At 33.0% G+C, this 13005-nt stretch overlaps 2 protein-coding genes across 4 annotated transcripts; both read left to right on the forward strand.

Annotated features, from left to right (window-relative positions):
* Positions 1-1854: 1854 nt before the first annotated feature.
* Positions 1855-7579, forward strand: LOC125826899 (transcription factor bHLH157). Of its 3 annotated transcripts, none has more exons than XM_049506242.1 (10): positions 1855-2490; positions 3488-3577; positions 3835-3943; positions 4066-4107; positions 4205-4264; positions 4572-5918; positions 6288-6389; positions 6486-6620; positions 6723-6854; positions 6951-7579. In XM_049506242.1, exons 1-10 carry the CDS (start codon positions 2393-2395, stop codon positions 7146-7148), a joined length of 2313 nt encoding a protein of 770 aa, XP_049362199.1. In that variant the 5' UTR covers positions 1855-2392; the 3' UTR covers positions 7149-7579. The 3 variants fall into 3 exon arrangements, with proteins under 3 accessions (XP_049362199.1, XP_049362200.1, XP_049362201.1); XM_049506243.1 differs by having other exon boundaries at positions 6489-6620; XM_049506244.1 differs by lacking the exon at positions 1855-2490 and adding an exon at positions 3264-3382.
* Positions 7580-9465: 1886 nt separating this feature from the next.
* Positions 9466-11604, forward strand: LOC125826818 (aluminum-activated malate transporter 10-like). Its single transcript, XM_049506160.1, has 6 exons — positions 9466-9793; positions 9873-10013; positions 10230-10502; positions 10592-10698; positions 10922-11065; positions 11158-11604. The coding sequence occupies exons 1-6, from the start codon at positions 9466-9468 to the stop codon at positions 11602-11604; spliced, it is 1440 nt and encodes a 479-aa protein (XP_049362117.1).
* Positions 11605-13005: the final 1401 nt, after the last annotated feature.

A 13005-nucleotide genomic window follows, 5' to 3' on the forward strand; every position in this document is an offset into this window, starting at 1 on the left:
TGGAATGCTATTTAATTACCACCAAGAAGGCAATAACATATGTACCATTTACCATGGGTGTACGGAGCTAGGGGTTCAATGAATTCAGAAAATTATATTGGATATATAAAGTTAATTTATTTATATATTATATTGAATATCGTTATAATTTTCATTTATTTATTAAAATTCAAAATATATAAACTTCAAATCTTGAATTAATTCGTGTTTATCAACACACAACTTTTTATGCAAAGAAAAAAAGGAAAAGAGTAGAAAAGGGTTGACAACCTATCCAGAAAAAGTAAAATGAGTATATATAATGGAATGATGGAGTAATCAAAAGTGAAATTAGCTAGACAAAGACAAAAGTAAATTTTTTGAGTTTAATTCACTAGGTTTTTGACTGCGGTATTACTTTTACTGAGGTAAAAGAGTAAAAATACGTTATCATTAATCCATCATAATTCATTTGTTTTCAGTGTCAATGACTTTTCTGATCTTTGCTAAATAAAATGAGAAAGGAAATTGCATAATACTTAATCAATCGTTATATAAAATCGATCGTAATATTTAGTTTGGTAATGTGATTTTAGAGGGATTAAGTTAGATTCAAAATATATTAACATTTACATACTTTGTTAGGTCCAGTTCGATTTATTATTTATCGATATATGATCTCTTATATTAAATTATTCGCGCTTTAAATATCTAGTCCAATCCTAGACATGACGAAGATGTTAAGTTCCACATCGAATGAGTATGGGTTATTTGGTGTCTTTATATATTTTATCAACATCTTTTTATGAAATATATCAACTATTTACTGGAGTTTTAGTTTAAGCTCTTCAACTTAACACGTAATTATTTATAAAATTAACTTAGTTTTGGATAATATTTATGCATGTTGTTCAAATGCTTTTTTTCTTTATTCTAAAGCAAGAACAGATCAATATGGATTGTAAATTTCCGATAAATTTATGTCTAATGAAAGCAAATACATTCATATGATAACATTTAAGTTTTAATAATTACACAATCATATTATTTATTAGGTAATTATAAGTAAATTTTTTGACAAGCATCTCTTGATAATTCGATAAAAAATGACACTTAAAGGTTAAAATTTGCTCATAGTATAAAAGAATATGTAAACAATAATATAACTTAAATCCTAATTAAAATCAACATTTATTTTTTATAAACTCAAGAAATCAATGCCCTTAATTATGTTTGACAATTATGCTACATTATCAAGATGATTTTATTTGGGTTTGCAGAAGATAATCATATTAATGCAATTTACGATTTATACTTTACTAAAAAATCTACCATTAAATACATTTATGCATTCGCACCATTTTAATTAGCTGATATTTAGCTCAAGAACTCTCAAACTAGTTTATTGATAAATTTCTATGCAGGAGAGAAAAAGACCTCTCTTCACCATTTAGATTTATTTTTTGTAAAATTTCTCAAAACAACTTATCGTATCATAACAATAAAATATACATATTGATTTTACCTTCTTGTTTTTGGTCGATAAATATTTTGTTTATGAGATGTCTGTACACTAAATATATATATGTACACGAAGTATTTTTTTCTACATCTGAGGTTTACTTCAGATCATATATATTAATTTTCTACTTCTATTTGCATTTGGCTTCAAATATCATCCTCCATTTGAAACATTAAAGATATTTTTAATCCTTTTCCGATCTTACTATACAAAAGAAAAGAATTCTTTCATATAGTAGAAAAGACAAAACATAGTAAATGCTTAGCAATAAAAAGGAAAATATGTCCAAATAGTTTCTAATTTGGTCTTTATATTTACTCTTTTGCATAGACAAGAGTCAAGACTAGTCCCCTCTTTGCCCCCCACCCCACATTCTTCTCTCTCCAATCTCTATTTTTGATTATCTTTAAACATAGTATATAACAAGACCCCAACTATCTTCTATCTCATTAGTCCCACCAAAATTCTTCTCCAAGCTCAAAACTTTATTATATTTTTTTTGGTTTTTTTGGGACTGTTCTACTTTTTTGGCTCCAAGATTGCTGCTTTTTTACTAGTGAATGAAGTTTTTGCTGTTTAAACAGTGAAAAAAAAACACCCAAGATTTGCTTTTGCTGCAAAGTTGCATTCTTGGTTGTTTTTTGGAAGCACAAGACTCCAAGATTGCTGCTTTTTTGTTATTGAATGAAGTTTTTGCTGTTGTAAACTGTGAAAAAAAAAACACCCAAGATTTGTTTTTGCTGCAAAGTTGCATTCTTGGTTGGTTTTTGGAAGCACAAGACTCCAAGACTGCTGCTTTTTTGCAAGTGAATGAAGTTTTTGCTGTTTAAACATTGAAAAAAACACACCCAAGATTTGCTTTTGCTGCAAAGTTGCATTCTTTAGGGTAAAATGTGTGATTCTATGGCAAAAGAGACACTCAAGAGCCTTTGTAGAAGCCATGGATGGTCTTATGGAGTTTTCTGGGGATTTGATCAGACTAATTCTTTGTAAGTTTTTTTTTTTTCTCTCTTTCTGTCATTCTCACTATTTTTCTCCTCTTTTACTTTTTCTCTTTACTTCCTTTTGTTTTTTTGTTCCCTATGTAGTTTTTTAAAAATGTTTGTGATGAAGGTCCTTTTTCCTCACTCTTTTAAAGTACTCTTTTCTTTCAAAGTAGTACTTTTTTATTTTATTTTTAGTGAAAATTTTGATTTTTCTCATCCCATGTTTATGACTTGCAACTCTTCTGCTTCTCTATGGTTTTGGATTCATATGTTTTTCAAATAATAAAATATGGTACTACCTAGCTAACTTTAACCATACATTTTGGGAATAATTTCAAAAAAAATATCTTTAAATATCTTTTTCACCATGAAATTTGATGTTTAAATACTTTCATGGTCCGTTAATCGGGCTCAGAATAGTTTTTGGATTTTTGATACTTCCCTCACAAAAAATCATTTTTCTAAAAGTAAAAAGCATGTCAAAATACAATTCCTACTTCAAAATCTATGGCCAAACCGGAGCTTAGTTTACTGTTTTCTATTCCTAGGCACTGTTTTTTTTTTTCAAATAGAAAATGACATGAATATATATCTTGGATCAAAAGATTTACTGTTTAATTCGCTGATCCCCTTTTTGACCATATTCCCTTTTCTTGTCCTTGTTCATATGTTAAGGAAAATATAATATTATTTCAAATTCAAATTGTTTTTGTCATGTTCAATAGATTTGATGGAATTACAGCATTATTGATTATACATTTAGAGGAAAGATAAAATTTATTCCTTGAAGTTCATTTTCATATGTTATATTGACAAATAAAAATAAAATCTTGAAGGCCAAAAAAGAGTTTGCTTTTGTCACATAAATGGTGTATTTTGACATCTTATGAATATGGTTATTACTCTAACTATTTCTATTTGGTGTTCTTATAAATATATTATAAGAAGAAAAGAAAAAACTTTCATTTGGAAAAGTTTTAACAAATCTTCTGCATGACAGATTATTGACATTGCAAGATGCATACTATGAGGAACAAATGGGATCTGTGATTGATGAAATGCTTCTGCAAGTCCATATTCTTGGTCGAGGGTATGCTGCAAAATGAAATCTTTCTTCAGAAAATCCAGTTATATATGTAGTACTCCCTCCATTTCAATTTGTTTGTCTGAATTTACTTTAGACGGAGTTTAAGAAAGCAAAGATGACTTTTGAATCTTGAAATTAAAACGTACTCTTTAGGAAAGTAAGACAAACAAATTGAAATGGAGGAAGGAGTTCAATTGTGATATACTTTAATTTGTAACAAGTTTTCATTATCATAATGTTGATGATATGGCCTTTTACAGGATGATTGGCCAAACAGCATTTACTAAGAAACATAAATGGATGTTTTCAGCTGCTAATCATGAAAGGCAGATCTCCATTGGATCATCTCATAATTCCAACTTACTCCTGGTAATAATTTGTTTCCTTGCTTTCCACAGAAGACTTGTTTGGACTTTCTATTTGGGAAAGTTGTGAGTTAATAAGAGGATTTACTAATTTTAAACCTGGCAATTGTAACTTCATTTTTGTAGGATGATAATGAGTTTGAAGAACAATTTTCAGCAGGGATCAAGGTACTTTTTTTGTAGTTCTTAGTTTGCATTTTTCAATTCCACCACCTGCTAATGTTGGTTTCACTCTGTAACAAATGATTTTCTTGTTATTTTGCAGACAATTGCTGTAATATCTGTCGAACCACTGGGTGTTCTGCAATTTGGTTCTACTAATAAGGTTAGCAGTAATGTCTATAATCACAATATGTTGTTGTAGGCAATCACTGCTACCGTAGGCTCACTGATCTATACTAGTTTAATCAACTTTTGAAACTTTAACTTGTATTTTCTTAAGTTGAATGGTTCCTAATCATGTTCATGCGTGTGCTGCTGTATATAAGTAACTGAATGCTCAAGATGTTGGCATAGAATCTCGAGCATTCCTTTACTGATCAAACCATGAGATCACATCGTCAGACTCTGATTGCTTCAAGTCCTTGCACAAACAATTTGTATGTCTACTTATTTGTTTATGTTTTCTGCAGCTTCAAGAGAGCGCATGTTTTGTGGATCAAGCAAGAACACTTTTCCAGGGGATAGGAGGATCACCGACTTCATCAATCTGCGAGAATCTGCATTTTGTGAATTCCACTGTTTTTCCAACTGCAAACAATGAAAGTTTGATGAAGGAATCATGTTTTCTAGAAGATCTCATTCAATCGGTAACATGCAATGCGGAAAGTCAGATAATGAATTCTGATGTAGCTACAACATTTTTGAGTGAAAACCAGTTTCAGGATGTGAATCAGTTCAATAATTGCAGCAGCCAATTTGATACTCAACTACAGCAAGCAATGTTCCCATCTGCTGGGTTGTTTACCGGCTTCCACGATTCCTCTTTGACGTCAACCTGGGAAGATCTCCCATCAGATATGAGCATACAAGATTTTGGTTATGTCCTTCCCACGGGGACAAACCAATTTGAATATGGCACAGGTGCAACTCAAAGCTTTCATGAGAGCACAACATTTGGTTCCTTAGGTGGATTTGGAGTATTTGCAAATGAGGATACTACTGGCCCTCTAAATGGATATATTGTTCAATGTCCCATCAACCAGGGGAATGATGGAGCAGTTAGTACTATCAATGATAACATATTAGATACGACGGGAATCATCTCTGCCTCTGCTGGTATAAATGAGCAGTTTAGGTTCAATTCAGACAGTGATGCTTCTGTTTCAATTCAAAGTTCTATCACCAACGCCTTTGAAACTGTTGAAAAAGCAAACTGTTCAAACATGTCTCCATTTGAGACAATGACTAATTTGGTTGGTGTAAAGCATGATTCTAAAAAACCATGTAACTGGGGTGATGTTTCGAATCCTGTTGTTAGCACTTCCAACTCTGGATGGACCTATAGTAATGCTAATGAACTCAGGTCCAGGCCAGCTAACAGGTTATTCTCCAAACTGGGACTAGACCAGTTTCTGGATGGTGCCTCGAGCAGCTCTTATTCATTCGCTGGATCTGTTTCCGATGGACAGTTGTCAGAAACAAATAAGAGAAGAAGAATTGAAAGTTCTTCAGGATGCAATTATCTTCAAAAGCCCCTTGGTTTTTCTAGCTTTGATAAGAATACAAAGTTGGTGCAGCCTGAATGTGGTCTAGATAGGACAAGCAACCTCGAAGCCAAGAGTGAGGTCATCACAAAGTTGGATGCAAGTACATTAATTGGAGACAGATGTAGCATCAATGATTGCAAAGGCAATGAAAAATCCTCAAAGCCTACCAAGAAGAAGGCTAAACCAGGGACTCGGCCTATTCCTAAAGATCGGCAGCTGATCTATGAACGTCTTTCAGAGTTGCGAGGGCTCATCCCTAATGGGGAGAAGGTATTGTCTCCAAACTCTCTATGTCTTTTCTTAGGTGTATTACATAAATACACACTTAAAGCACTCCAACTTTGAGTATGCACATCTAGATACCTCAACTCATATCCGTTATTAAAACTCCAACTTACAAAATGATCATCTCGACACCTCCAAAATTTATGTGCCACGTCAATGTCGAGTGTGCACCAGATACAGTGGGGACGAGTTAGAGTGTTTAGTAGTTAGTGGAGACCAAGTTTGAGTATATGTTAATGTATTATGCCTTTTGCTTAATACTAACAGAAAGAAATAACATTTAGATTTCATGGAAGGTGCTTCCGCACTTAGTATTGCTACGAAGAACTCATATTTAAGTTGTTTCTATGGCAGATGAGCATTGATCGCTTATTACACAGAACTGTAAAGCACTTGCTTTTCTTGCAAGGTGTCACTAAACATGCTGAAGGACTCAAAAAGGCCGAAAGTTTGAAGGTAATAATCAATCACTTTGATTGATTTGACTTGTTTTAGCAGTTAAATAGATAGACATGCTTCTCAGTACTAATTTATAACATGTTTATCAACTAGCAGGAGTCAAAAACTCGGTTAAACTCCAAGTCTAATGGTAATGGAGTTACATGGGCATGTGAAATTGGTGATCAAACAATGGTTTGTCCGCTGATAGTTGAGGACCTTAGTAAACCTGGTCAAATGCTTATAGAAGTAAGTAATGGTTTTTTTTGTTGCCAATGAATCTAGTCATTTAGCCAGGTCTTGATAGAAACTTTATCTAACATATGATACTATGTGTACTCTTTTGCTCAGATACTGTGCAATGAACAAGGCTTCTTTCTGGAGATGGTAGATATAATCAAAGGCTTTGGCTTGAACATATTGAAGGGAGTGATGGAGTCTCGTGAGACAAAGATGTGGGCACACTTTGTTGTTGAGGCTGAGGTAAATACTTAACTGGAAAATGACATCAATAAATAAGTCACTTCACTTCTCCTTTGAGCTGTTTTCATCAATTTAATATTCCAATTTTCCGTGCAGGGTAACCGGCTAGTAACAAGACACGAGATTTTTTCATCTCTTGTTCAGCTTTTACACTTGACAAGTGCTAGTGAAGTTGGTCTGAATAATCAGCTTCAGTATACATCCGGTGGAAGGAATACTCTAATAAATGATTGTCCAAACTCTGCTGTGCCGATATCTGGCTGCTTACCTGAAACAATCCGATGTGTAAGATAGCAAAAATTGCAGTTTCTATTCTTTTTAGAAGGACAACTAGCTAGCTGACACTTCCAGACAAGGAAATGTGCCATTTTCTGATTTCGTCTTGAATGCCTAGTGAAGCAAACTTGTTCGGGTGCATAGGCGTTTTTGCAAACAACTTCCAGGATTTGTTTGTGGTGTCATAGAACATGGCGAAGGAGCATATTGAGAGGAAGGTGTCTCAAAGAGTTTTTCTCTTTTCAAGATTGCTCCTTTTTACCCTTAGAACACGCGAAGAAATTTCTTTTTCTCTCTTGCATAGTTTGTTTATATGTTGAAGCTGACTGACTAGCTAGGTAGTTAAAGGTTACTTTCTGATTTTACTTTTCCAATTTCTGTTGTTTCTTCTGTAACTAACTATGAAACATGAATTACTGAGAAATGTTATTACATTAGTATTTGCTTGACATATAAAGACACGCATCACCTTGCTGACCCTCCATCAAGATCTTTGTTTATCTTCTTGGTTCTTCAAAAATTGCTAGTTCATTTCACTGCAGTCTATAATTTTGTAACTAATCGAGCCACCTCGTCTAAACGAAGTGCCTGAAAATACTTTTTTTGTTTATACATGTGGCTGTGAGACTCAAAATTCATGTAAAAGTTTTAACTTGGTACAGATGAGTCAGTTTAGGTCTGCACATAGGGAAAGAAAACAAATTTTGAGACTTGATAGATCATGGTTATGCCTTCCAGGCTTTGGTCTAATGAAAAGAGCGTAGTTTGTGATTTGTGGTTAGGTGCATGTCACAAGTACGAAACCACAAACAAAAACATGGTATGGAGAACCATAAAGGGGAGGACTCATTATCTACGGAGTTTCGAACTGTGCGCCACTGGCTATCAAATAGTTCATGGTTATGTTCCACTAATGAAATAGTGACACATGAATCCTCTAACAACTATTTTAATACTGATGCTGGAAAAGGACAGGTGTAATATTGTTGAAACTTACTTGAAGAAAGACAAACAATTGATATTTTTTCTCAAATAAGTGAAATAATAATAGTGGAGATAAGTGATGTTCCATTTCAAAGTTAAAGCAGAAGAAACCAATTGAAACCTGAATTATAAAAGCCATATTATGTTATTTAACTAACGTACATAAGTCATTTGTGGCCTAATTTTGGTAGAACCCCCAATACCGAAAGGGTTTTTGATTCATCATGGAATATTCTATTAGAGTAAACTATACTTATTATTCCACTAAGTACCTACTACTAACACAAACACAAGCATTCGATAACTTTGTGCCTTGCTTTGGGCCAAGTCGACACGGTTTTCCTTTAAAGGCCTTACTTATTTTATATGTAGCTTTCTAATCTTTTCAGCTATTAACGTGAGACTTCTGTTCACACACCCGATAATCTCCCCCTTGAACTAAGTTCCACATGGCCCATCACCACGATCCACAGGTCAATTTTTGAGATTCACTGTGTGCCACACATCATTTGAGTATTTTTATGGCAACTGAAGCCTGCAACTAGCTTCTTTATGTGCGTCTCTAAGTTCATAAGGGTAAGCAAACCAAGCCCCAAACCATCATTTGCCTTCTTCATACTTTCCCGCCAAACATGCGCTCTGATTTCAATTGTTGGAGGGCTAAATCAGTCCAAAGATATTCTTAACATGGTCCACTTTGGGTCAAGTCGGCACAGTTTTTCCCAAAAGGCCTCACACCCTTATATATAGTTTCGCAATCTTTTCGGCTATCAAAATGGAACTTTTGTTTGCACATACAACAAGAATTAACTAAAAATTACAAACATAGATCAGAATACCACCACAGGACACTAAAACTAAGATATCAGAAATAGACTATAAACTGTAAAAGCATAAACAAAATGACCTTGCTAGATAAGTAAAATGTAAAAAACTGATAGAAGAGGATTCTGATGAGAGAAGCACTAATCATAAAGGATTACTATAATTAGACAATGAGATGACCTAAACCATACTTTAAAGTAAGTATTAGTTAGTGACTACCAGCTGTTTTTATAAAACCCAAACTGATGACATTTAGTTTTTATGAAATTAATTGTTTATTTGGACCACTTATCACCCAAACTGTAAATGGTACTTGTGGTTTTCCTTAAACCTGATATCTTGGAATAAACTTTTTCATATAAACTTACTGCTTTATGAAAACTTCAACTGAGTCATGACCTACTCCAATAGTATTTGAATATCTTTAAATTAATTCTGTGGCCAAGTTTTACATCTTTATATAAAGAAGTGACATTCACAATATTTTGTACATGTACACTTGTTTGTTTTTCTATATTGCATAAACATGAATGCCATCAATAGTGCAGAGTGGAGGATCAGGATGGCTGATGGCTCGTTTGAAAATTTGGCACCAGAATCAAGCCTAGTCACAAGAATGTATCTTTCATTCGAACGATTCTTGAAAAATTTGATCTTGATAGTCAGGAGATTCTTGGAGAAATCATGGAACATAGGAAAGAATGAACCAAGGAAGGTGATCCATTGTCTTAAAGTTGGAATAGCTCTAAGCGTTGTATCGTTGTTTTATTATATGAGACCTTTGTATAATGGTGTTGGAGGAACTGCAATGTGGGCTGTTATGACTGTTGTTGTGGTTTTTGAGTACACTGTGGGTAAGTAGTAAGTACTTTTAAAGAAAATCATATTTTTTTTACACTTTTTTGTAGGCTAAGAGTTTTAAGAAAATTGCAGGTGCAACACTATACAAATGCTTAAACAGAGCTACTGGTACTTTTTGTGCTGGATTTCTTGCTATAGGGATCCATTGGATTGCTAATCAATCAGGCAAAAGATTTGAGCCTATAATTATGGGAGTTTCTATTTTCATATTAGGTGAGTGATGTTTGTAAATAAAGATTACCTTTTGCATATAGGATATGACTATGCTATTTGGACTCTCCAAAAATACTACCGCACTTGTGTCAGATCATCCAAAAGCACACTACTTTGGGAGGACCTGGCATGCACACACCTACATTTTTGAAGAGTCCGAGCAACATAGGGATACTGATCATCTGTTCTAATGTTTTATTTCTTCATTCAATTTAGCCTCAGCAGCAACTTTCACAAGGTTCATTCCTGCAGTGAAAGCGCGGTTTGATTATGGCACTATGATCTTCATCCTGACTTTCACATTGGTTTCAATATCTGGATATCGCGTTGCAAATTTGTTGAACATGGCTCACGAGAGAGTATCAACGATCATCATCGGTGCTTCCTTGTGTGTTATTACAAGCATTCTCATATTTCCCATATGGGCTGGTGAAGAGCTCCATAAACTTGTCATTAGTAACTTGGAAAAGCTAGCAGAGTCCTTAGATTGTAAGTATTTTCTTGCCTAAAATTTGGATATCAGTAATAAAATTTCATTATATATTGTTTTTAAAGTTGATCCACAATTGTCCTTTTAGGTTGTGTAGCTGAATTTTTTAGTGACAGTGAAGACACAACAACAAATCCTAAGAAAATGCTAGCTTTCAAGTGTGTGTTGAATTCAAAGGCCTCTGAAGAGACAATGGTAAGTTTTTGCCAATATCAATATAAGCTATGTTACTCGGATTGTTTAAAATACTGTTGGGTGTGTGTTAGATCCTCCAAACAAATGTTTTCAGCATTTGTGGCTGAAATCCTAGCGATCCATCAAGATTTGTGGCACCGACTCATTTTTTACTTCAAAATTGATCCAAATAACCTCAAAACAACTTCAAATTTTACTGATATAACATGGAATTATCTGCTAGGCTAACTTTGCTAGATGGGAGCCTGCTCATGGACTTTTCAACTTTCAACATCCATGGGGAAAATACCTTAAGATCAGCGCGTCAATGCGTAGTTGTGCCTGTTGCATTGAGGCACTAACAAGCTGCATCAATCAAAAAGATCAGGTCAGCTAAATTCTTAAATCTTTCTAAATTCTACTAAAAAATTATAGAACTCTTTAACTAACTAAAAGGCGAAAATTTTCATTGTGTTATAGGCTTCTGAGTTGTTAAAGAATCAGCTTACTAACACTTGCCAACAAGTAAGTTCAAGTACAAGTGAGATACTGAAAGAGTTAGCTTTAAACATGAAAACAATGAGAAAATCCTCCAGGATGGATATGTTAATACAAGAAAAGAATAATGCGATTCAAGAACTAGAAACTCTGATGGAACAACTTTCAGGATTACTTATTATTCAGCCAAAGAATGTAAAGGATGATCAAGAAAAGCCAGTTATAAGAACAAGTAGTACTAATGTTATACCTCTGGTTGAAATCATACCAACTGCAACATTTTCTTCGTTAGTGATTGAAATTGCCACTAGGATCGAAGGGGTTGTTGATGTTGTTGAAGAATTATCAAAACTGGCAAAATTCAAACTTGAGGATGCTGATATGATAATCAAACAGAACAAAGCAGTCATCAAGAATATCATAAACTAGTAGTACTGTTTATAGATAAACTTTACTGTTGATTTCATATGTCTTGCTATGTTCAGGTTACCAATTAATTGCTAGCTATCCAATTTCCTAATTGTCCATTTGATATGGTTTCTACTTTAATTCTATGTCAATTTATGGACCTTTTTGGACAAGGTTTGAATGTCTCTTCCGCGCAAACTAGAATTCTTACGAAAAAAATATGTAATTGAGGTTTAAAATTTTATAAATGATTGCAAACGTCAAGAGAAATAATCTTAACATAACTAATGGAGTACCAACATTACTAATGTCAGTATTATTAATACATCTTATTCTTGGTAAGGCAGAGCTACTAGCCCCTATGCGAGTTCAACCAAACTCAGTAGATTTTAATGGGCAAACTACATAAATCCCATTAGTTTAGGTCTTAATTACTAAGATTCCTGATAGTTTCAAATATTACTTCCTCTCTGCCGAATTTTAAAATTGAGATACGTATTTTATTTTTTAAATTAACTGGGTCTGGTTGTAACTGATTTCCTTAATTAGAGGAGTAAATGATGATTTTTAGAATACATGACAATTAATTCTGAAAATTAAATTAATCAAATCACTTAATATATGGCAGAAATAAAGGAGTGTATTTATGTTTAATTAATTTTATTTATTATTTATTTATTATTCTTTGAAATAATAAATTCATTAATATTATTATTAATAAAAAAAAAACATGTATATCTTGGTCATGTAATTTGATTAATTTCATTTTATTACTCGTAAAATAATAAATTCATTAATGATGTATCTATTATTAATAGATGGCGTATCCTACAAACTAAACACTTAGATACATGTCCTACAAACTAAACACTTAGATACATGAGTATTATACTAGTATCTAGTATTAATTTTGTGTATTTGTTATATGTGTCTATTATTAATTTTCTGTATCTATTTATATGATCTAATTTTAATTTCATGTATCTTTTATATGTATCTAGTATTAATTTGTTGTATCAAATATCAATTTCATACATTATATTCAAAAACATGTATCTCGGATACATAGTAAGCATATACATAAATTATGTGTATATAAATACGGAATGTAATTGAAACACACAAATTTAGGAACAACTCACGATGTTAGAATATCTGTCTTATTATTGATCCAAAAAGAGTAAAAAAAATCAACATTCTTCCTTTTTTTTAGCATCTGAATTTTTTTTCCTCACAAATACATATAATCTTAACTCAGATACATCAACTCTTAACTAGATACATGTACGCCTGATGTGTATCCAACATTGTTGCATATCTAATGATGTATTTATTATGTTAAGTAAAGCTTGACGTAATTCTTCCCTTTTGATTGAGTAGTTCCTATACTTAGATCTATTCTCGGCTTGAATGTTAACGGAT

Source organism: Solanum verrucosum, unplaced genomic scaffold (genome assembly GCF_900185275.1).
Source record: "Solanum verrucosum unplaced genomic scaffold, falcon-dt-bn FXZP01000060.1, whole genome shotgun sequence".
In the NCBI taxonomy this organism is placed as follows: domain Eukaryota; kingdom Viridiplantae; phylum Streptophyta; class Magnoliopsida; order Solanales; family Solanaceae; genus Solanum; species Solanum verrucosum.